General features: G+C 38.6%; 2 protein-coding genes across 9 annotated transcripts in view; one reads left to right on the forward strand and one right to left on the reverse strand.

The window, feature by feature from the left end:
* Positions 1 to 21,146, reverse strand: part of TDRD9 (tudor domain containing 9) — a 70,186-nt gene extending 49,040 nt beyond the window's left edge. For 3 of the 5 annotated variants that reach the window (XM_039553100.1, XM_039553099.1, XM_039553097.1), the window contains exons 1-2: positions 20,881 to 21,146; positions 2,594 to 2,700 (exon numbers count right to left, since the gene is read on the reverse strand). In XM_039553100.1, the coding sequence (XP_039409034.1) occupies positions 2,594 to 2,700; positions 20,881 to 21,032 (259 nt within the window). In that variant the 5' untranslated portion in view covers positions 21,033 to 21,146. Of the gene's footprint in view, positions 1 to 2,593; positions 2,701 to 14,859; positions 14,925 to 20,880 lie in introns of those variants that run through there. The other 2 variants (XM_019279820.3, XM_010395727.4) reach the window with 2 other exon arrangements.
* Positions 11,910 to 15,855, forward strand: RD3L (RD3 like). Of its 4 annotated transcripts, XM_019279860.3 has the most exons (5): positions 11,910 to 11,990; positions 12,082 to 12,254; positions 13,161 to 13,252; positions 13,941 to 14,243; positions 15,084 to 15,855. In XM_019279860.3, the coding sequence occupies exons 4-5, from the start codon at positions 13,948 to 13,950 to the stop codon at positions 15,379 to 15,381; spliced, it is 594 nt and encodes a 197-aa protein (XP_019135405.3). In that variant the 5' UTR covers positions 11,910 to 11,990; positions 12,082 to 12,254; positions 13,161 to 13,252; positions 13,941 to 13,947; the 3' UTR covers positions 15,382 to 15,855. The 4 variants fall into 4 exon arrangements, with proteins under 4 accessions (XP_019135405.3, XP_019135409.3, XP_010394082.3 ...); XM_019279864.3 differs by having other exon boundaries at positions 11,973 to 12,254; positions 13,164 to 13,252; XM_010395780.4 differs by lacking the exons at positions 11,910 to 11,990; positions 12,082 to 12,254 and adding an exon at positions 12,728 to 12,934.
* Positions 21,147 to 22,241: the final 1,095 nt, after the last annotated feature.

Consider the following 22,241-nt stretch of genomic DNA (forward strand, 5'->3'; position numbering starts at 1 on the left):
TTCTACTAGGTGGTTAAAGTGGTAAGTGTCCCATACATCCAGCTCTGGAAGGTTTCTCTCTGCACAACATCCTAGGACCTCACTGAATCAAAAGTGTGTGGAGCCTGGAAGAACCAGTACCAAATGTGAAATGAGCCTGGTGGGCCAGGGAAAAACTGCTAATGCTCTACTTGTTTTGGGTAACAGTTATGACAAAGAATTTTCTTCTGCTTTTATTTAATCACTTCAACTTTCTTTTCACAGCAGTATCATTTCTACCATGTTCTGCAGAAGCAGAACTCTAAATGCAGTTCCCTGATGATCTGTTTCCCCAACACAGAAGCAGATCAGGCATTTCTGTTTGTCCTCTCAGTATAAAAGCATATGCTCTTTCAAAGAAATTGGAAAGCACAAGATTTAAACTCAATAGAATTTCGTCAAGTAACAAGGCACAAGCAGTACAAACACAAGCAGTTTCAGTAACTGCAAGACTTAAAACAGGCTATCAATTTGCACAGAAAATATTGCCTATAGTTAGAACAGCAACTCAGAGAAAGAAGCTACAAAAGGGATACCAATTCAGAACCTTCAGAGCAAATCAGCTTCTCATGTCCATGTTGTGAAGGTTATTTCTTGACTACATTTGTACTCAACACAGCTCAACTCACAGGTCCTGGTCTAGATAAATCCTTCATCAATTATGACAATTCTCATGTTCTTGAGGAGAACACACACTTCGAGATCAACATAGCTGGATAGTTACAAATACACCTTGAAGCTCTTGAAATCTGAATGATGAGCACACTACATTAAGAGAAGAGCGGCCTCAAATGTGGAACAACATACACATAAACTATGAAATTAACAGTACAATTCTTATGCTACTTATGCTTTTTATTCTACTATCCTAACACAGTATTTCTGAGTCTATCTGTAAGTCAAAGCTAATAGCAGTAAGAACCAGGATTTTCTGAAGTTTTTATGTTATCTAGGTGGGATTTGGCAGCTCAGCCTCAGAATGCCGTAGGAATGTTCCAGTCCTGTCACTATCCAGTTTGCTTAGAGTCTGCCACTGGATCACATACTGCTGCGAGCAGAGCACTGATGAGAGCAGGCAGGCATCAACACTGCACGAACAGCTCCTGAAGCAACTGAGACTCCAGACAATGAGACAGACAAAGAACAGAACAGGGAGAAGGGGGGCAAGGGACTGAGGAAAATATCTAACAGATTAATAGTAAGAGATTACATAATATGCCAATACTTCAGTGGTTTTTTAAGGTTCTTTGCTAACTAGATGCTGTTTCAGTAAGTTACAAGTGGAAGGTGAGAATAAATATTAGAAGGTATAAATTTCAAGGACAAATATTTTAGGGTAGACCAAAAAAAAAAGGTATTTATAAAATAATGTACTAGGATGACTACACAGAAGTATTTCCTAAAATGCCTAAATTACAATCCTGTTTCTTTTACAGAAGGAACACTGCTAGCATCAGTCCCATCCAAAGTCATGCTAATGACTAGGGCTGCTAAAGTTACTAGTCTATTTTTTAGACAGAATTCTGATTTAATAGGTAAAAGGTATTGAATGAGCTGTGGTATTTCCTTGCATTAATCAATACCACTGTATTATTAAAGAAACATCTACAAAACTTAATCAACTTGTTGCTATCTCTCCTTACCTAGCAAAGCACATGAAGGACTAGGGAATACTACATTCCTGAACTACAACATGGGAAGCTCCTTCCAGTCTCTATTCCCCCATTTCCACCTTTTAATACCTCCTCTCCCACAGATTTTATGCAATGTCAAGGGAACAAGAGACAGTATTTTGTGGTTAGGAGAGAAGATGAGGCGTACTGCATGTGGTGAACTGGACAAGGGCCCCTACTGCATCTCAGCTGAGGACAGATCCCACAAGTGGCTTCATCAGCCTGAGTTCCAGAGGCCAGAGAATTTGCAGATGCACTGAAGGACAGTAATTTCTAGAAAATTTCTTAATTTGTCACATTTTGGTACGCCAGCAAAGGTATACAGAAAGTATTAAGAGAACGACACACAGACCGATAAAACATAAATGTCCTTTTCTCATGAAATCAGCTACATTAACAAATTTGGAAATTAAGAGGCACAGTAAGAGTTTGAAGCTGAACTGCCCTGACAAGTGAGTCAGCCTTACACTGCTTTTACCAGAGCTCCTAGAAAAGAAGTGCAATCTAATTTCTCTCTAAAGGCAGCTCAAAGCAACAATCAAGAACATAGAGAAATACAAATAGAAAATGGGAAAACAGAACAAAGGCATGATCTAGTGAGTAGTGTCTTTTTCTTGTAGATTTATTTCAATCACATATCTACATTTACCAATACAACAAGCCAGATGTGTGCACATTTACCTATCCAACAGCATTATACATTGTGGTTTCCAGAGAATGAGGTGTTTACTTTTTAATACCATGTCTTATATATAACAAACTAATGCACATACCTCACTAAGCTAACAAATACATTCATAGTTTTGTTTAGAGAAGGAGATAGGGTAAAGACAACAGGGAGAAAAAGGACGGGTTTATCTGAGTTTGTAATAGGAAGCAAATAATTTAATTTCTTTTTTTACCTGGTTTATAGACATGCTGATCATTTCCAGCTACATTCAGCTCTTGTTCCTCTGCTTGTCTGTATTTTTTAGTATATTCAGTTCCAACGCTCTCTGAGATAGGCAGTCTGAAGAGGAAAGGAATAATAAATCAATAAATGCTTCCTAATCCAAGTCTTTGGTATCTCTGGAAATAACAGCATTATACAGGAAGTTCTCCATGTCATGCAGGAACTACTTCAATGAACAAACTTCAGAAAAAAAAATTAGTCTATGCATTAAGATAATAGCCTGAGGAAAATGCCATATTAAATCTTTTTGTTTAGACTCAAGAAGACTGAGCTCCCAAAATACCATCCTTTAAGTCTTCAATACTGAGGAATTTCTCTTCTAATGAAAGACTACAATTTCTTCTCAACAAAGATAAAATAGCTCTGTTTCATCAATTCTCGCCACATACAATTAGGAAAATACATTTAGTTCTTGCGTGATTCCCTGTGGACAGGGGAAGAAGACAGGAGGAAACACAATCATCTCAACTGCTTTTAAGAATAAAATTTTGACTTGAAGCCAAGAAATTATGGTGGTCAGGGAAAAAAACACAATCACCTGATCACTGAATTTTATGGAAATCTATTACACACAAGAAATGTTACTCATGATATAAAGGTAATGAAATTAGATTTTAAAAAGTCTCTTCTACATAAACAGTGTGAAGAAATCCACATGAAATTCACTAGAGAATAACATATCATGTAAACAACAATTAACTGTATGGTTATTAAATCACAGATGAACATAGAAACATAGAAGACTTTTGAACACATCAAAAGTAGGGGTTTTTTAAAAAAATACAAACTAGGGGTTAAAATTACAGTTTTGCACATTAACTTAAACGGGGCCCTGTGCCTTTCCTAGACAGCAATTCACTAAGGCACAGCAAAACCGTTTCTGTGTCTTATGAAAGGACAGTGCTGTGGAAGTCTTTATTTCTTGACCCAAAAAACAGGCAACGCTGACTCCAAGGACAATGACACTGAAAGCTACATGAGATTTTTAACATGGCATTATGTCACACAGCCCTCAACAGAGGGAAATACCCATGATTCTGATGCCACAGAGCACCCACCTTCTCTGCCAAGGCAAACTCTGTGCCAGCTTGGCTCTGCTACAGACTATTCACTCAGCCCAGTTCAGAACAGAACACTAAGTACTTATCACCTACTGCTGCCAACACAGTAGGAAATAGCTTCTGATCCAATTTTAACAATATTTTGGGCATAGATCTACAGCAATTTCCCCCAGACCTCAAGTATTTCTTAATGCAAGATTCAGCAGCCATCTGCACAATGGCTACGTGAGCAACAGCTGCCTATTTCCAACACTTGCGTAACTCAAATCCTTCTGAAACACTCCTCAGAAGGTCTGAATCTGAGACAATATATACAAAAATTCATATACAGGATATCAGACTGCTTGCAACGTAAGTTCTACCGAGTGTATATTTAACACAAATAAAACCCAAAAATTCAATTACGGTATCAAAGTCAAGCACTCAGTAGCTGAAAATACCATAATGAAGCTTGGCTGCACAATCTCACTTGAGCAGCATTGTATGCACACACTGTACAGATTTTACAGATCTAACCAATTATTTTTTCACTTCCATAAACCTGCAGCCTCACTGAGTGCACTGGACACCCATATTCTGAAAATAAAACCTGGTTATGCAGTAAATGTAACTTTTCCTTAGACTCTCCATGAGAGGAAAAGCCATCCAGTGCAAGCAGTCAGTGCTGTCACAGAGGAGCAGGTATTGCTTGTCAAGAGCCCTGAGCAACAGCAAGCAAATCACTGCAATAGAAAACTCCCACTGAGGGGCTAAGGCTGGGAAAGGTGGGATTGTGCACGTTGCTTGCAGTTAAGGCCTTGCAGATGCATCAGTATTAAGCAGCAGCTGAAATCAGTTAAGGAACAGATAAGGAACAATAATAACTAAATAAATAAACAAATAGACATATTAATTAATTACATCTCCTGGAATTTTAAGACTCTTAAGCATTTCAAAACAGGCTCCCAGAAGTGTGTGTGTGTGTATATATACATATATATATATGTGCTTTCAACCTTTGCCTGTACAACTTTCCTGTACAACAAGGAAAATAAGGACAGCATGACCTCAGTCATTTGTGAGAATAGATGTTTTTTTTTTTTTTAAATATCTGAATATTTTATTTCAAGATTTAGGTTTTCCGTCTTCTGAAAACAGCACGCAGTAAATAAACCTCAGGCTACACAATGAATAAACAAGATATTCAATAGCCAGTCGTTAGGAATGAAAATTGCACACTTGACTTACCAAATCAGGCCCCAGTCTTGAGAAAAATAATATGCAACTGGAAAATTACATATGGGAATATGAAATGAACAAATAAGCTTTGCTGTATCATTTATTGATGTTTTAATGCTGTACCTTTCAGCATTAATAAAATTAAAAGCTTACAGAATAACGGGGGGTATTAAGCAAAATGGAAAGAAATCCTTATGAAGCCCCCTGGAGCTCCCCTACATCACCAGAATGATAGACTCCTTCTAAGTAATCATTAATATGCCATCAGTGGGAGGTATCATCCTATATACCTGGAGAAAGAAATTTCCCTTAGGTGGAAATCTAATGATTTTAAACAAAATTTGCTGACAGCAAAAGAATAACAAGATTCAGAAATTCAAATCAATTCCAGGCTAGAGAACGGCTATGCTAATGAAGGCACTTTTCTGGATTCTACTTATGAATCCCCTGTCTGTTCCATACACCAGTTATTTCTTCCCCATTTCTATTCTTCCTGACAGTGAAAACCTGCCTTTGGTACACCTGCCATGTTACAGTACCTATTCCCTAGGCTTTCCAGTTTCCAGCCTTTTCAGCTGCACATACAAAACAGCCAAAGTTCTACCAAATTAAGAAGCAATAAAAAGCATTTTTGTGACTAACACAATCACTGATATTTCAAGTCACAAACTGAAGGAAATGCAGGAGATTTTAAAATGAGGGGCAAGGAAGAAAAACCAGAATATTTAAAAAGTAGGTGAACTTGATCTTATGCATATCAAGGGTGTATTTCTTTCTCTAAAGGAGCCAGATTTCTATGGCTGAACTTGCAACCACGTGACACTGTTCACCCAAAGTGGACAAAGGCAAACAAAGTTATAAAGTGCTGAGAACACAGTCAGTGACTTCACTCAACAAGTAACTCTTGCTACATCCTCAGATCTACCCATGAAGGTGTGTACATTTCAAGACCTACCTATTTTCAGAAACACTCTCAGAAGTAGCAGACAGAACTTTGAGCCTGACAAGCAGTGGCTGGCAAGACCCCTTCCATCCAGGCAAAGAGGTGCACTCCTCTGCTTGGAAAAGAATTAACACTGTCTTATGAGGTAACAGGATTCTTTCCTCACTTCGTATCATGTGGTTTAACTACGGTAGCATTTTTCTGAAATATGAGTAATCTTGGTACACATGCCCAGTCAAACTAATTTTGAGCATTTGATTGAAACAAGGTATTTTTAAACACAAAATTAAATACAAGCTGCCACTTCAGGGGAATTACTAGAAGGGAAACACAGTTTAACACCAAAAATTGTTGACACATTTGATTGTAAATGCTTTCAAATACACTGAGGGTGCCTTTCTTTAAACAAATTCAGCTAGAGAAAGGTCTTTCTTTTCTTCAAGCTATAGAATGACCTCTAATAAATCAACAAGGCCATAAGAGAGTATACTGAGTAAATAATTGTATTTGAGCTCTTGAAATAATAACCACCAAAGCATTTTTCGCATACATTCAAGTTAGAATCAACAGCCCAATCTCAACCATAACTATGACAGGTAATTTGTTTGGCCCTTTCTGATGACATAAATTAACTACAATGCCAATGCCTACACTGAACACAGTTAAAGCTTCTGGAAGAAATGCTTAAAAAAAGCTTTATTAAACTAACAGAGATATGTAATCTTATTCCCTGAAAAAAAATAAACATTGCTTACGCAGCACACCTGACTGTATGAAGAAAATATCCAAGCATGCAATGAAATTCCAAGGATTAAGATGCTTGCTTATCCAATTTCAAAAAAATTTCTATTAACCACCTAATTTCAGGGTAGAAGCTCCTATTCAAGGCCATATAACTTCTAGAATATGTCCATCTTAGAGACAAAACTGAAACATCAAAGTCTTCTGGGATTGCGTTTTTAAAAAGTCTTATACATGAACTTTCTACTCATTTATGTTCTGCCTCATTTAACACAAAAATCATATGCACATGGGACTAGGAGTTGAACATAAAACTAGTGTCATCCATTTCACAGATGACAAGAGAAGGACTGCCTCAAGTCATGGCTTCTGTCACGCACACGAACTGCCCACCTATTTACAGATCTTTGGGGAGGGGGGAAATCACTTGAAAAAAACACTTAACCTTGTAACATACAGAGCAGTATTTTGCCGTACAATTTTAGTAAGATATATACAGTAGACTGTTTCAAAGCTTCTCTTCTGAAACTAAAGTAATGTGACACTTTACATAACTGAACATTTGCCATGACAGTAAATAACCTTCCACTGGGTTTACTGAAGGACATATTAAAAATTACTTTCCTTTTAATTGGAAGTTGGTTTTCTATACAAAAGATCAGTCCTACCTGCAGAAATACACTAACTTCAATGAAATCACGTACTGTCATTCAAAAGCCATGTTTCAGCCACAAAAACGGACTGAATTAATAGAATTCAGAATAAATGTAACCTATTAAAAACTAAAATACAGATTTCACAAAGTCACTATATATTATTTCAAGAATCTACGAATCAGTAAGGTGCAGAGGTTTTTCCCAGTAAGAGAGCTGTTCTAAAATGTAATTTGCTAGATTTAGTGACAAAGTCTTCATATATAAGCATTTTAAAAGGCTTGCACTGCTCTTACTCACAGGTGTTAATTCAGACTGCCTGTTTTAAAACCTTAAGTAGGCTGGGGAGTGGGGGGGGCAAGAGCACTAAAACAACTGTGGAATCCCGAAAAACTCAAATGCAAATGTTTGGAATTGGATAGACTATGGAAACTCAACAACTCAAAAATACTTCACATATATCAAACCAGTAACTCTGCACCTTATTCACAGTTAAAATCCAAGAAACATAACAAGCACAAAGGCCAGGATGAAACAGCCCAAATCCTCAAATTAACTGTCTTCTGCTCCCGGATTCTGTCAGTAGGATGAATTGCTGGACTTCAAAGAACTGGACTCTTCTAGATGAGCTGCTGATGGACTTCTCTTTCTGTATTTGGTCACCAACTTGGTAAAATCCAGATTAAATAAATCTCTGAGAAAAATAAAATGCAAGTAAGAGACTGCTCTGAATTTAGAAGAATGCTCCTGAAGATTAGTATTAAAAGCAGGATAGCCTCAATTTCAAATTGATGCCTAAAACTCCCCTGCCTATTAGTGAAGTGTCATCAGCACCAGAGACATTAACGTTACACAGTCCAACTGGAAGAAATCAGCTTCAAACATGTCCTGGTTTTATTCATCTCAGCACCAGAAGTGCAATGATAGCTTACTCAAACTTCTGTCAGTTAACACTGCTAAAAGAAAATTATTCTGTTCTTCACTGTCACAGCAAAGGACCAAATGTGGAGTCTTACCAGGAGGCCTCTTGTGTAGACTTATGGCAAATTATGCTCATAACTGTTAAAAAACCAAAAGCAGTAGTCAAATGCTGTCTGAAGTGATCAGAGGAAGTAGACTCACCATCTGTCTGCAGCCCAAAACAGCCTGAGCAAATTGTTCTGTCAAATCAAAAGAAAATACACTACAAAGTTGATTAAACCCAAAGAGTGGTGCTGCACTTATAAATGGAAGGAAACCATCCAACCTGCTAGCTATGGATAAATTATATTATGAAATCTCTCTCTGCTCAGATGATGGGAGCATTGGTAACCTTTCTTTGTAACTGTTCTGGAGCTGGCTGGGATAGGGTTATTTTCTTCATAGCACTTTCATGATGCTGTGTTTTAAAATTGTGACTAAATCAGCACTTCTGAAAACAAATGTCTTAGTTACTGCTGAACAGCATTTGCACAGCATCAAGGACCTCGCTGTTTCTTACACTGTACCTTCCCCTGCCCCATAAATAGGCTGGAGGGTGCACAAGGGTTTGGGAGGGGGCATAACCAGGAAGGCAACACAAACAAACCAGAAAGATGCATGTAGCGTCATGCTCACCAACAAAAAGGGAAAAGAGTGGGGTTTCAGTTCAGTTTGCCATCTACTGTTCAGAACTTGGCTGGACATTGGTCTGCCCATGAGAGGTGATGTGTGGCTGCCTCTGCATCACTTTTTTTGTTTTTCTCTCTTGTTACACTTCTTAAAACAGCTTTTATATTGAACCCAAGTTTTTCTTTTTCTTTCTCTGTTCCATTCCTCATCCCCTATTCCACTGAGGGGGAGCAAAGTGTAAGTGAGGGGCTCTGTGGTGCTGAGGCGTCTACAGAGCTTAACCCACAAGAATCACCAGCCATTCAGACAAAATCTATGGCAGCAAAACACAGTATATGATTATTAGCAAAAGATAGTAAGAAAGAATTATGGAATACGTAACACTACACCAGGGTGTTGAAATGTTAGCTGGGCAGCAATGATTATGACCTGCTATCAGCACTTTTGGTCAAGTAAGAATTAGGGTAATAATTTCTCAGTGTCACGCAGTCTGTGACATATGCCTCATTCATAAAGAGAGCTGTACTTCTTGTCCCTTTCAACTACAAGAGCCAATAACATCTCAGACGGTACAGATGCCATAAAATTTTCCAAAGAAAAGAGTAAGAAGCTTCTCCTCCAACTATTCTCACCATTTATCATGCCTGGATGCTCACCTCAGTAGAATATTTGGTTAAATGGAGCTGGTTTTGAACAAACTGCTGTTCAGCACCAACTTCCCAAACTGGCTTTGTCAAAAAACAAAAACAAACAAACAAACCAACAAAAAAAAAAAAAAAAAAAAAAAAAAAAAGTGTGTTGTCCAACAGCCACGTCAGCACAAGTAAGTACTGAATTCCTAGACCTTAAAGACAGGCACAGCAGCAGCCCCAGGTTTAACTAGACTGCCTTTTTTATAACAGGACCTGGTTGTCAGTTTAGGAACTTTGTGTATGTGACGTTGAGGCACATGTCTTATGACTAGTCTTCTTGCTGTACTCAGAGCTGACTTTAATTTGCAGCTTTTTTCTCCCAGAATACAACTGGAGCGATAGTTGTTCATAAGAAAACACTACACTTGGAAAAACAGCTGATCCCTAGAGAACATTTATTCTTTGTGAGTAGCATATTTGCAAGCATGATAAGCCTGTTTCAGGAATATGCCTTCTGCATTATTACAGTAAGTTACTCATTACTGTAGTGTTGAAAGGTCATATTCAGAATGTACAACTTATTTAATCACACATCATGTAAATATTTAAGTTTCCTCTGTTAAAAGCATTATTTTACTTTGTGGGTTTTTGGGGTTTTTTTTAGAAAAAGCTTTCAAGGTATTTAAAAAAGCAGCAGACAGGGTAAAATAAACATCTTGTGTCATTTCTTTCTAGCCGAGAAACATTATCTTGTCATAAACAGCCACATCTTCTCAACGTAGATGGTACAGATAGTCACGATGATTTTCAAGTAAGAATTCACTCATTTCAAAGGCTAATGTCCTGCAAATATTCACAAAACCACCCCACTGTCATTCTTAACGCACTCCTTTGGAGTTATGCTTTGCTTTTGCACCAAAGAAGTCAAAATTCAGGCATATTCAGCACCCCCAAAACATGCATTCTCTATATCCCCGTGGTAAGTTTCAACTATTTAAATCTGTATGTTGTCTGTTGTACTCACGTCCTAAGTGTACATAAATATCTTTACTCTGTAGCTGTGCTATGCCTTCAACATAAAACTTGACAGAAATTTTAACCTTAAAAAAATTAAAAGCAACCAGTATTTCTAAGTTACATCTTAATTGTCAAGTTCCCCCTTACATCTGTGATATCAAACAGGAAAAGACAAAAGAGGAATTACTTGAACAGATGAGATTTTGAGTACCAGATATTTTCAGGTTAATAGAGCCATGAACCATACCTGCACTCCCATGAAACATCCCTGCACACCAAGCCACCCACACGGCAGAACAAAATCACTTTGAAAATGAGGGTTCTCCCAGCAATGCTGGGTTTGGTTGCAGCTCTTCAGTACAAACCATACCCAGAACACACCCATCACCATGGGTGCAAACACCACCTTTGGAGGAATTCTTTTAACATGACAAGTACTAACACCACACTGACAATCCTTTCACCTCAGACAAATTAAGAATTAATAACAGACTCCCTAAATATACCTTGGAAAATCAAGGAGTAAACGGAACTGAGTGTAATTTATATTCAGGGTAAAAGAAAATAACAGAATAAACCCAGCACATGACTATAGGAGCTGTTCTGCATATGCACCAGGGAACACTTGTTATTCTGACTGAGGACGCTCAGAGCTGGGCACTAAGACATTATTAACTAAGTTACTAATAAAGACAAACTCCACAGTGCCTTCAGGGAACAGACCCACTATCAGCCTAAGTCAAGGCAAAACTTCCACCCTGACACAGCACTGCAGATCCACAAATACATTTAGGGACAGCTGGGTAGAATTTTAACTCTTAAAAAAGCTTCCAGGAGATAACCATGGATAGAAACTGCATAAACTACTGCTGTACTTTTGAGGTCCAGTTTCCAGTGCCAGCCCCACATGAGCAGTCATCTTTTCCTGAATACACACCTGAATTGCATACAAAAGTAGAAACAATACAAATTTTCAGCTTCAATGCTCTCCTATCAATTGAAAGATAAACACAACCCTCAGGATCCTGCCTTGAATCTTCAACGATGTAACCAAAGATTAAGTTGTAGGTTTCTCATTTAATTACTCTGCACACCTTCCAGTAGGCATCTCTAATTTACAAAGATGCTGTAATGGTTTTACACTGTACAGCAGTTTACTTGCAGATTGATACAGTGGAAAAAAGTGGTGACATGTTAACTGTGCTGTAAAGGAGGTGGCAAGGAGCATTTTAATTTCATCTGAAAATCTGTCAGGACAGTTCTGTCATCATAAACCTAGCTCCCTTCCTTTTTCATAGTACCACATACAATGCAATGTGAAAACCTTCCAGTTGAAGAGGATTAATACTGACATTTGAATTTTTCCAATGTATAAGTAGTATCAGCTTTAATAACAGCCATACACGTCATCCTTTATGTTGTATGACATCTAGAACAAATTTAGAGAACCTTTGTTCTCCCAACAGTTCAACACACCAGCGGAGGGAAAAAGGTAAGAATGAAAAATACTTAGGAGAAGCAAAGACAGTCATTAGAACAAGGGGAAGAAAGGCAGCATTTCTTAAACCATGGCTACTGTTTAGATTAATAGGAAGAGACCAGATAACTGGAACGGAAAATGGCTCCTTCAGCGACCTTTGGCGTGCACAGTGCCATCCCCAAGAATGAACCTTAAAAATGGATATGCTCAAAATATTCATCAAGGAAAGAGGGAGCAGGCAGCTGACAGCCAGTTCAGAGAGAAGCAATGTCTATGGTAAGACTTACAATTCTGGGCTTTTTACATCAGTTTGACCTCAATTTGCATCTCCTTATCATTCTATTCCTTTAATTAGATTAACGTGTCTTTCATGGCACACTGCAGGTGTTACAGCCTGGCTTCTTTAAACACATTTGAAATGTTAATTAAAAATGCTAACAGCTATGCACAGTAATGAAAAAGTATAGAACCATGAGATTGATGAAATTCATCTGAAGAAGCATTTAATGTAGCGACAAAATCCTGAGCAACTGTCAAATACATCTTTTCTGTCAACACTCACTTAACAAAAGCTTTAGATGATCTTTACTAGAGAAAAACTATTCTTAGCTGTTTAAAAATGACAGCAGAACAGCCTGATCCCCCTCTAATGGGAGATAAGTCTTCCAGCATCTCAATGGCCTGAAAGTTTAGTTTGATGATAAAAGCAACGTAGTTATTTTTAGCACTCTACGGGCATAAAAATACAGCTCTAAACTGTGACCTACAGCTATGCACAGCCAAGCATCACATCATACGACAGCCTTAACTTTAGCTACAAGCACGTCTGTAGCTGCTTCAGACTATCATTATTCATCTCACTGCCAACAATACATTTGGATGGATTTAGCAACAAGCATTTGAAATTGTTACCATCTTTTTTCAAACTGCTGCCATCGGCAGAATTCAATTCAAAGGTAGGAGATCTTAATGGACTTGGTAGAAAGTATTTAAGAGACCATGTTAGGTTAAATGGATTACTGCTTCTCTCCAGTACAGAGGATGAAAAAGAACCTTAAAAGCAGAAAAACTTAAACTGCCATATTCAGTACAGAAAGTAATTTTTTCTGAGCACAGTTTGAGTAAATGAAAAAAAAACAAAAAAAAAGGAAAAAGAGAAAAAAACCCCTTGTTTTCTTCCAGCAGTACTAACAACCTGCAAACGGGATATGCTAGAGTAAGAGACCTTCAAGCAAACTCACCTGAAACAACACTGTTGACAGACAATTGCAGAGGTAATTTATGTTATTTTATTCCAATTTGCATGCTTGTGTGTGCATGATTTCTTACAAACTGCAATTTAAAAGTCTATTCTACCAGATTTCTGTTTCCAGATTATGTGAACAATAATTTAATTAAAATATTTAAAATAAAAATTGATACCTACGTTGTAAAACCAGATCTTGCAAAGTTCCAGTACTTAACTATCAATTAATTAATTTCATTTTTAAATGTATGTGTAACTTCAAATTTCGGAGGTTTGGGGCTTTGTGTTTCGTTGGGAGGGAGTGTTCTTATTTGATTGGGTTTTTTGTGGGGTTTGGGGGCATTTTTTGTTAGTTTGTTTGATGGGGTTTGTGGGGTTTTTCCCTGGTGTTTTTTGGTTTTGTTTGGGTTTTTTTTTAATCATATATACTCTCAGGATAAAATATAAAATATTTCCAAGACGATAGATATACACTTTCAAATGCTGTAAATTTCACATAGTATGTTAACTCAGAAAAGAGACAGGAAAAATTATAAGGTGTGTGAGGCTTGTCGTATTTCATTATGGCCTGGTGATTTTGTACAGCAAACTATTTTACGATCATAAAAAAGTTTCATTCAAACATTCAGTTCCTAAGAAGGAAGTCTACAGGTAAAAAGAACTAAATCAGTTGGACACACACAAGCAAAACTCATTTTTTTCCTCTCCCCTTACAGCTTAAAAATGCCACTTTTCGGCTGGATGAAATGGTCAAAAACTGATTCCTGCAAACCCACAAGATGTCCTGGATCAGAAGTAGTTACAAAAACCCTATTGAGGGAGTTGAAATGGCACCTGAAAGAGCGTGAAAGACTAGTTCAAGAGATTGAAAATGAACAGAAAGTCCAGAAAACGGGCATGGATTACAACTGGCTCAAGAACCAAAACCCTCAAGCAACAATTCCAGCTACTGAGCAACGGCAGCTCGAAGTTCTGTGCTCACAAATCCAGCCTTGCCAAACAGGAACTGTTCTCAGCAGGTAACTGTTTTGTATTTCCCTGACTCTGAACTCTCTATCACAAGTAAGATGTTTCTCTACCTAATCAAAGTTTGTATTTGGCTCTGGTCTTCAAAAGCGGCAATGACCAGCAACTGGAGCGCATTTTTACAGGTGTTTTAGAAATTACATCATCACTTTAATATGTTGCACTTGAAGGAAGTTTTAAATCAGGATTTTCCTGGTCTAATCCAAACAAAGGAAATCTCATATGACCTTTCGATGCTTCCAGTTTTTCCTGTTTCTTATCCCTATTATTTATTAAATAGCAACCCAGCAACTAAAAATCAAATAAAAGGACTAATGCAATGCACTACTAGGCAGAAATCCAGCCTTGCTGCCCACAATACCAGAAAGCTCCTAAAAACTAGAAAATCACTGTAAATTAATAAATTTAAAAAAAAAAATCCCTCCACACATTTTATAAAAAAAAATTCTCCTATCCCTGCATTTTAGGTACATTTTCTGGGAACTCAGAAACGACAGAATAAGTCCATTTACCTTTTAAAGCCCAGAATATACCTAAGGGCAAAGTCAGTTTAAATCAAGTTACCCAGATGGACCCAAAAAAAAAAAAAAAAAAAAAAAAAGAGCCTACCCAATCACAACCATTTTCAATCCACAATAGCTGGAGCACAGCCAGTGCATTGTCAAGAGCTCTTTTCCTCTTACAATCTTCTGGGGGAGGTGAGTGGGGAAATGTGGCAGCAAGGAAAAAATGACACCAGAATGCAGTCACTTCCTCCTCCCCCACCCCCAAATGCGCAGAGAAGAAAAGTTTTCAGTGCCAATGATTAGATTTCAATTTTTGTTTGTTTCTAGATTTCGTGAAGTTTTGGCAGAAAATGACGTTTTACCCTGGGAAATAGTCTACATATTCAAGCAGGTTTTAAAAGATTTTCTTACCACCACTGAGAGAGAAAACCAAGCAGAGCAGCTGGTAGATGCATGGAATACAAATTGCTCTGAACATTTCAGTCCGCATGGCAACAGCTCCAACAAGTCGGACAAAGATGAAATCCCCACGGTTTCAAGTTATGTCGACAAAAACACACAAAGCATGTTTCCCACCTTCTCTCACAGAATCTGGAATCTACCCTATTACTACCCATCAAGTTAAGTTGGTTTGTGTTACTTTCAAAAAGTTATGTAGCCACCCGCATTCCTTTCTTGTAATTGCCATCCAGACACATAAGAGTAAGAAATGTGACATGCTCCCCTTTTTATTCCAAGTTCAGATATTAAAATCCTTTGTAATAGCTAGTATGCAGTAACTTTAAGTATCAACTCACCTTTTATCGTTATAGCTTCTTAGAGCTGTTGTGTTTGAAGCCATCTTTTAATCAAAAATGTAGATGTTTCTGAAAAAAACTCTGAAGCATCTTAATTTTTAGCCACATAGAGCTAGAAGTATTTAAACAACAAAAAAAGATTGCTTTCCATATTTTGAAACAGCATCAATCCACAGTGTTAGACAAAAACTTCTGTGTTTGTCACATAGCTTTTAGGCTCTATGGGAACTTTATACTGTGTAAAAGAAATGGTTTAATATAATTATCAGTTGTATCAAATAAACTGGTAAATACTTTTTGGAGCTGAGTAATTATTTCTTAACGTCAAGAATAAGTTGCATGAAAACACAGATGGAACATATAACATGCTGCAGGTACTATTTCTATATTTTTTTTCTAAACTATACTTTGCACGTGCAAGTATATCAAGGTGGACAACTGAACAAAACTACTAGATACTTAACAGCATTTAACAACTATCTCTCTATTCTTGAAAAAATTATTGAATTATTTAATTTCAAATAGCCATTTTTCATTTGACTTATTGAAAGCTGTTCTGAAATCCAAATTCTGCATTTAAACTTTCAACATTTTGATCAAATCAGATGGTACTTCTCTAGACTATCCAAGGAGTCAACAGATCATTTCCAACACACAAGGTGTTCATTCTCAATTTACACGTAACAAAATTTAATGTTTTTCAGCTGCTATTATCTATCACTGGGGGTACACAAAGTTTTACAAGATTAATCACATACGTAGCAGTCACAGTCACAGCAGGCAATTAGAGCAGAAAATCAAAGAAAACATATGCCAGAACTCAGTTGGCTACATTTCCAATTGTGCTCCCATCACTGTATGTAACGCGTTTTTACGTCTTACATAACCTCTTCTTCTCCGTGTTTCCTTTTAATCTGTCTGCCTGATCAGAAAAAAATGGGCAAGACTCACATGGCCCAATGCACAGACTACACTATTTCATAAACAAAACTGCTTCTTCTGGTATTTTCTTCAGACATACTGAAGAAGACATTCAGATTTCATCGAGCTAGTAACACAACTTCAGGGCATCTTATGCTCCACAGCTGTATCTCCCACTCCAGAAAGAATTTACTAATAATGCAACATGAAGTGGATAACAAACGGCACAATCTTTTACTAGACACCTTTAAATCTTTTTAAAAACACTGTTTAAGAAAACCTTTGAAAAGCTTATGATACAGAGAACATTTCATGTAGGAAAGTAAAACATCATATACACAGAAGATAAAACAATGAGAACTCCTACATTCACCTGAAGGACAAAGCACTGGAGGTACTAGAGCAAAATACTTCCAACAGGTTAAAAAAAAAAAAAATCTGCAGCTCAATGCCAAAAGTAACTAGTCCCTCCACTTCCCATAAACTAAATACACAAAGCTTCAAAAGCATGTGCAAACTCGTTGAATCTGCACTCAGAGCTGCTACGAACTTTTGGCCCTCTTCTTGTCAGTTGTCAGTTTGTGGATTAATAACAAAACCCCTGTTCTAAACTTTGCCCTACTGATGCACCACCAGGAGCTGGAGATTCTTCTCCTGAAGTTCTAATCTAATCCCTGCATGAGGGCAGCAATGGATGCAAAGATTTTTCCTCAGTGATGAAACTCTCCCAAGTATTAAATGTCAAGTACCTTTTCTACATGAAGGAGGTTAACAGGTACCCAGTATTTAAAAGGCATTGGCAGAATTAGTATTACTCTAAGAATTAACATCCATAATGCTGGTTTCAGATAGCTTTTAAGAGGTCAAATATGCAAGATTCCTGCAATGGCAATTCACTTAAATTTATTTCTTAAAATGGTATCCTCACAGCTTTCTATTGGAAAATAGGTAAAAAAAACCTCTAAAAACGAGGCTTACAAATTTTAGTTCATGGAAAATGGAAGGCCAGTACCATGGAAGATCCACTTACCTTAATGATCACCAAAAATGGGTACAGAAAACAAACAAAAACAACTCCACAAGATAACCCCAGATACAACTCATTTATTCTTCGTAAACTTCAATTTCACTTTAACATGAGCAAAAGCAGTTTTCTAAGTCCAGAAACAAGGACTATCCACTACACCATATTGTAAAAGGCAGTTGCTGCATAATAGTTTAAAAATAAAGGCAGGCATCATAGCTAATTCAATGTTAAATCCCTATACAATGCCAAGCAAATACACAAAAAGGTTCATCTACTTTTATATGGATGTTTTAATGAGGCTACTGCATCCAGTTCTAGTGTCCACACTTGGGGGGAAAGGAGGAGGAGAAAGCAAAGGAAAACTGCACAAGGTAGAGAAAAAAAATTATCCACCAGCTGAGAAAATGCTATCCTCTAAGGCCTCACTTTGTCCATTTCTTCAAATACTGAAATGTGGGGGGGTAATTTTGTGGAGCACAAGCACTTCCTCCTGACCAAATTGTTATATACTCTAGTTAAAAAGCACAGAAAAGCATAGAAGAAGCAACGGTGTAAGAGCAAGAAGCCAAACTAAAAATGTTAAACATATTTTAAAGAAATCTCTTAGGTTTACTGCAATATGCTGCCAAGAAAATCTGTTCCTCAGCTCACCAGCTGAGACAAGCCATTTTCTAGGATTAATGCTTACCCTATCAGCTACATGAGACAGGAGTAAGACTGCTGGCCAGTCACCACTACCCTGTGGGAGATCACTGTCCAAGAACTCTACAACTGCTTCTTTAAGTATTTTTTACTTATGCCCTATGCAATTTGCATGAGGTGTTCTGAAACTACATTGTCCCGTACACTGAGCCAGCAGGTATTTCTGAAATAGGCAGGCAGCCAACACAAACCACTCTGGTAACAGAAAGGTGAGTGGTAGTAATTCCAAAGGACAGCAGTGTCTCCCACCTGCACAAGTGTCAAGCAAAGCAAACAGCATGCAGTGTTTCCAGCCAAATAAGTAAGCTTCAAAAAGGTGCTAACTTGGCGAATGTACACCTATGAAATGCAGGAAATAAAAGAGAGAATAACCACCTTTCCCACACTTAAGCCTTTAACTGTCTTAATGTGAACACAATTGTGTTGGTAACAAGGAATGATTTAAGGATCTAAATTTCTTCTCTTTCAGTCACACATAATCAAAGGAATTAAAAAGTTAATCAATGAGCTATTTAACGATCAAACTTCCAGCCACAATTTCTGTGGTTTCTATTTCTATTACCTTTACGTAACAACCTCAATTATTAACACTGCTATTCTAGAGGTAGTTCAGGAAGCAAAATAATCTTAAAGCCTTGGAAAATGAGGCATCACTGGTAAAGGAAGAGAACACATTCCACATCTCTTTTTAAGGGAGACATGAGGCTTTTAGATCCCACTAAACAACCTCAGTAACATTTTTGTAAAATATTACTTAATACACACACTTGTGTACAGTAACACATCTGTTATTACCAATTTGGCATTAAACCCATGCATTCTTACATATAAATTCAGACAACAGTGATAGGCAGACAAGTCTCCATCAGTAAATGTAAATCTAATTTCAAATAAATACGAGTAAGTATTTAAAAAGTCAGAATAACTTTGGTTTTGACTTTCCCAAGAAACAAATAAAGAATTCTGAAGGAAATAGACAATTATGCTACAAGCAGCCTCAACAAACAAGGAGAAATTACTTTGTTTTCAGCTCTTCTAACTCTTAAGAAGTCAGTGAATAAAATACAAGCATTTCCTTTCCTTCTAACCACTTGAACCTAAACCTCCTACAGAGACTCCAAGTTTTGCAAAAACACTTTAAATGTAAGCACATTCCCTGTATTACAGAGAGCTGTGAAACAGAAATACGCATGGAAACAAAACACACCTAAGCAAACACAGCTTCTCATAGAGATTCCTTGCATTCTGTGGCAGCACACACATACACCCATCACCTATGCTCAAAGATTTTATAGCTATCGGTAAGAAATTCTGTCCACACTTACACAAGGTCACTTAGGATGCATATCACCTCATTCCCCCTTGGACGTGGGGGAAAAAAAAATTAAAAACCCAAACCTGTAAAAATAATTTTTCCCTACTAACACAACTGCCAAACTTACAATTAGGTTATCTGCTAATACTCGTGAGTGGGAAGAGGTATCTGTCCAACCAATAAAGATTTGCCTCTGCCTAGGCACACAAGGCTTGATGAATCTTGCTTATTTCTCCTGTGTACAGGAAATGTACAAAACAGCTTTTGTGGCTTAGTGCTCAGCTGGGTCCAAGAATCTCTTGTCAAACACTTCGTAAGTACTACAGAAATGTTAATGTCACCTAAATGAAGACTGAGAAATCACAAAATACCTTTTGCATACTGAGTTGAGGAATCACATTCACAGAAGTAACTTTAACACCAATAGCCTAAACAGTCTCTGCTGAAATATCAGATTGCCTGATAGCAAGATGTTATGCAAAAAGTTCATTCTTTCTCAGATGCCCATGTACACCTTTTAAGAGAGTTCCTGAAATACTGCAACCTCTACTGCTGTGCATCACACAGGGAAAAATAAAACCCAAAATACTCACTCTAGAGCGTATACCCAGCTCATTTCAAAAAAATACTTTACTATGTGGAAGTGCATACAAAACACTTTTCTATGGCAACCACAGATACACTACCACACCTGGCCTAAATACCAAGATTAGTATGCACTGCCACAGCCCAGGCAGCGTTCAGGAGGGGAAAGTAATTTTTGGATTTCAATATCCGGACTCCAATAAAAACCAAATGTACGTGGCTGCTATGCAAACACATACACTTCTCGTTGCCTGTAAACTCTGCCAACTGAGAGTAATGCATAAGGAGCAACGTATCAATATACCTCTACCTTGCTTTACTCTGGTAACTTAAATGCTTCAGTTAGGTCACGAGAGCAACGAACTTGGGAATCTCATTTGTCACTTGCCACTGATAAAATTTTAAGTTAATGCACCTGAATCAGAATAAACTGAGTCTAATACAGTTTTTCAACAGGACTAGGTACACCTGCACGCCAGTGCTAATGCACTTCAGAGAAAGCAAACCCTACACGCAACACACCTAATGATGATGGAGACAACAGAGCTAAATAGCAAATCAGAGAATAGCATTAAGTATTAAACGCACAAAAATACATCAACCACAAACGCCACCGGGGGTGTGAGGCTGGAATCCAACAACTGCACATGCTGGGCCCACGCAGAGCAGGGGAACCAGAGGAGGCTGCCCTGACTCTGGAGAATGCCCGGCACACCGAAGCCACGGGCACACAGCTGAGAGAGGGAGGCCATCAAGAGCAGAGTGCCCCGCACTCACCCCGCAGCCGTCAGTGGTTCCCGTGCGGGGTGGCGGGGGGAAACGCCAGGGCGGCCGAGCCGCGCCTCCTGGTCCAGGAGCTCGACGGCGCTGACGGCCCCGCCGATGGTGAACCAGTCTCGGCTCTGCTTCTCGGTGAGTTTCCGCAGCATGGCGGCGGATGGCGGCGGATGGCGGCGGATGGCGGCGGATGGCGGCGGATGGCGGCGGATGGTGGCTCCCGGCACGCGGTCCCGCGCCAGCGCCCTTCCCGGCACGTGCGCGCCTTCCCGCCCTTCGCCCGACCCCGCCCCCGGCGGGAGCGCTCCCGGCTGGGATCTGCCCTCCCTTCCCAGCCAATTCACCTGTGGCTGCGGGCTGAATTCCTCTAAACCGACTCCCAAAACTTTTTAAAGGCTTGCTTAGAAAGGCAGGACATACAGACGCAGACCAGAAGTATACTGGACGGTCGAACACTAAAGCCTGTCATCCCTATTGGATAAATTTCAAAAGAAGAATAGGAGCTAAAATAAACGTGTGTCACTTGAATTTCCCTTTCATCTGGTCATCTCCTCGTCTGAAATAACTGCAAACATCTGTGTGTAATTTGTTAAATAAATAACGAAAACCAACACAAACACAGGGTAGCCCCTTACTTTGTCTAATAGGATTTATTTTCTCTACACTGAGTACCTGATCCAGTGTAGATATTGGGCTGCTTTAGAACTGTTACTGTCAGGTAAATACAAATCTAGGGTATATGTAGAGAGATAAGGATACTAGAGCCCCTGGCTGCTTAATGTATCAGCCTCAAAATCGTAAATTAAAGAAGAGGATTTTCCTCACTAAAATTTCAAGCGGTTTTGAAAGTTCTAAATGAAATAGGTGAGATACACGTAGTATTTCATCGACATAAGTTATAAGTTACTCCTATATTAAATCCAAAAAAAACCCAGGTAAAATCCAAGAAGTCTTGCCCTGTGCGACAAAGCTCATATGTAGCAAATGTGTACACCTGCAGATTATGCAAATCCCTCAGTAGGAAAGTAAATGCAGTCTATGATCCCACTAAAGCATTTTAACACACACAAAAACGATCGGAGTTCTGCTTTCCTTTCAGAGCCACGGGAGGCCTGGGCGGTCATTCCCCCCCTCACCCCACAGAACAATGCCCGAGCACAGCTCTGGAATTCCAGTCACCCAGTCCTTCCCGGCACCTGGAGGAAATAGCCTGCCAGGCATATGGGTGCCGCAGATCTCCTAAATACGGCCCAGCGGGTGCCTCCCACTCCTCCGGGACAAGCTCTTCCCTAAGGGATACACTGCATAGACTGTCAGAGGCCCTTCCCAGCATTGTCCTGCTGTGCTTGTTCTTGGGAAGC

The sequence above is a fragment of the Corvus cornix genome, chromosome 5, assembly GCF_000738735.6.
Source record: "Corvus cornix cornix isolate S_Up_H32 chromosome 5, ASM73873v5, whole genome shotgun sequence".
Lineage (NCBI taxonomy): Eukaryota > Metazoa > Chordata > Aves > Passeriformes > Corvidae > Corvus > Corvus cornix.

What these genes read in the sequence shown, in the direction of transcription:
- RD3L (XM_019279860.3), top strand. Translation starts at nt 13,948, where the DNA reads ATGCCACTTTTCGGCTGGATGAAATGGTCAAAAACTGATTCCTGCAAA. An exon ending in ACAGGAACTGTTCTCAGCAG is followed by an intron (nt 14,244 to 15,083) that starts GTAACTGTTTTG and finishes GTTTGTTTCTAG; the next exon opens with ATTTCGTGAAGTTTTGGCAG.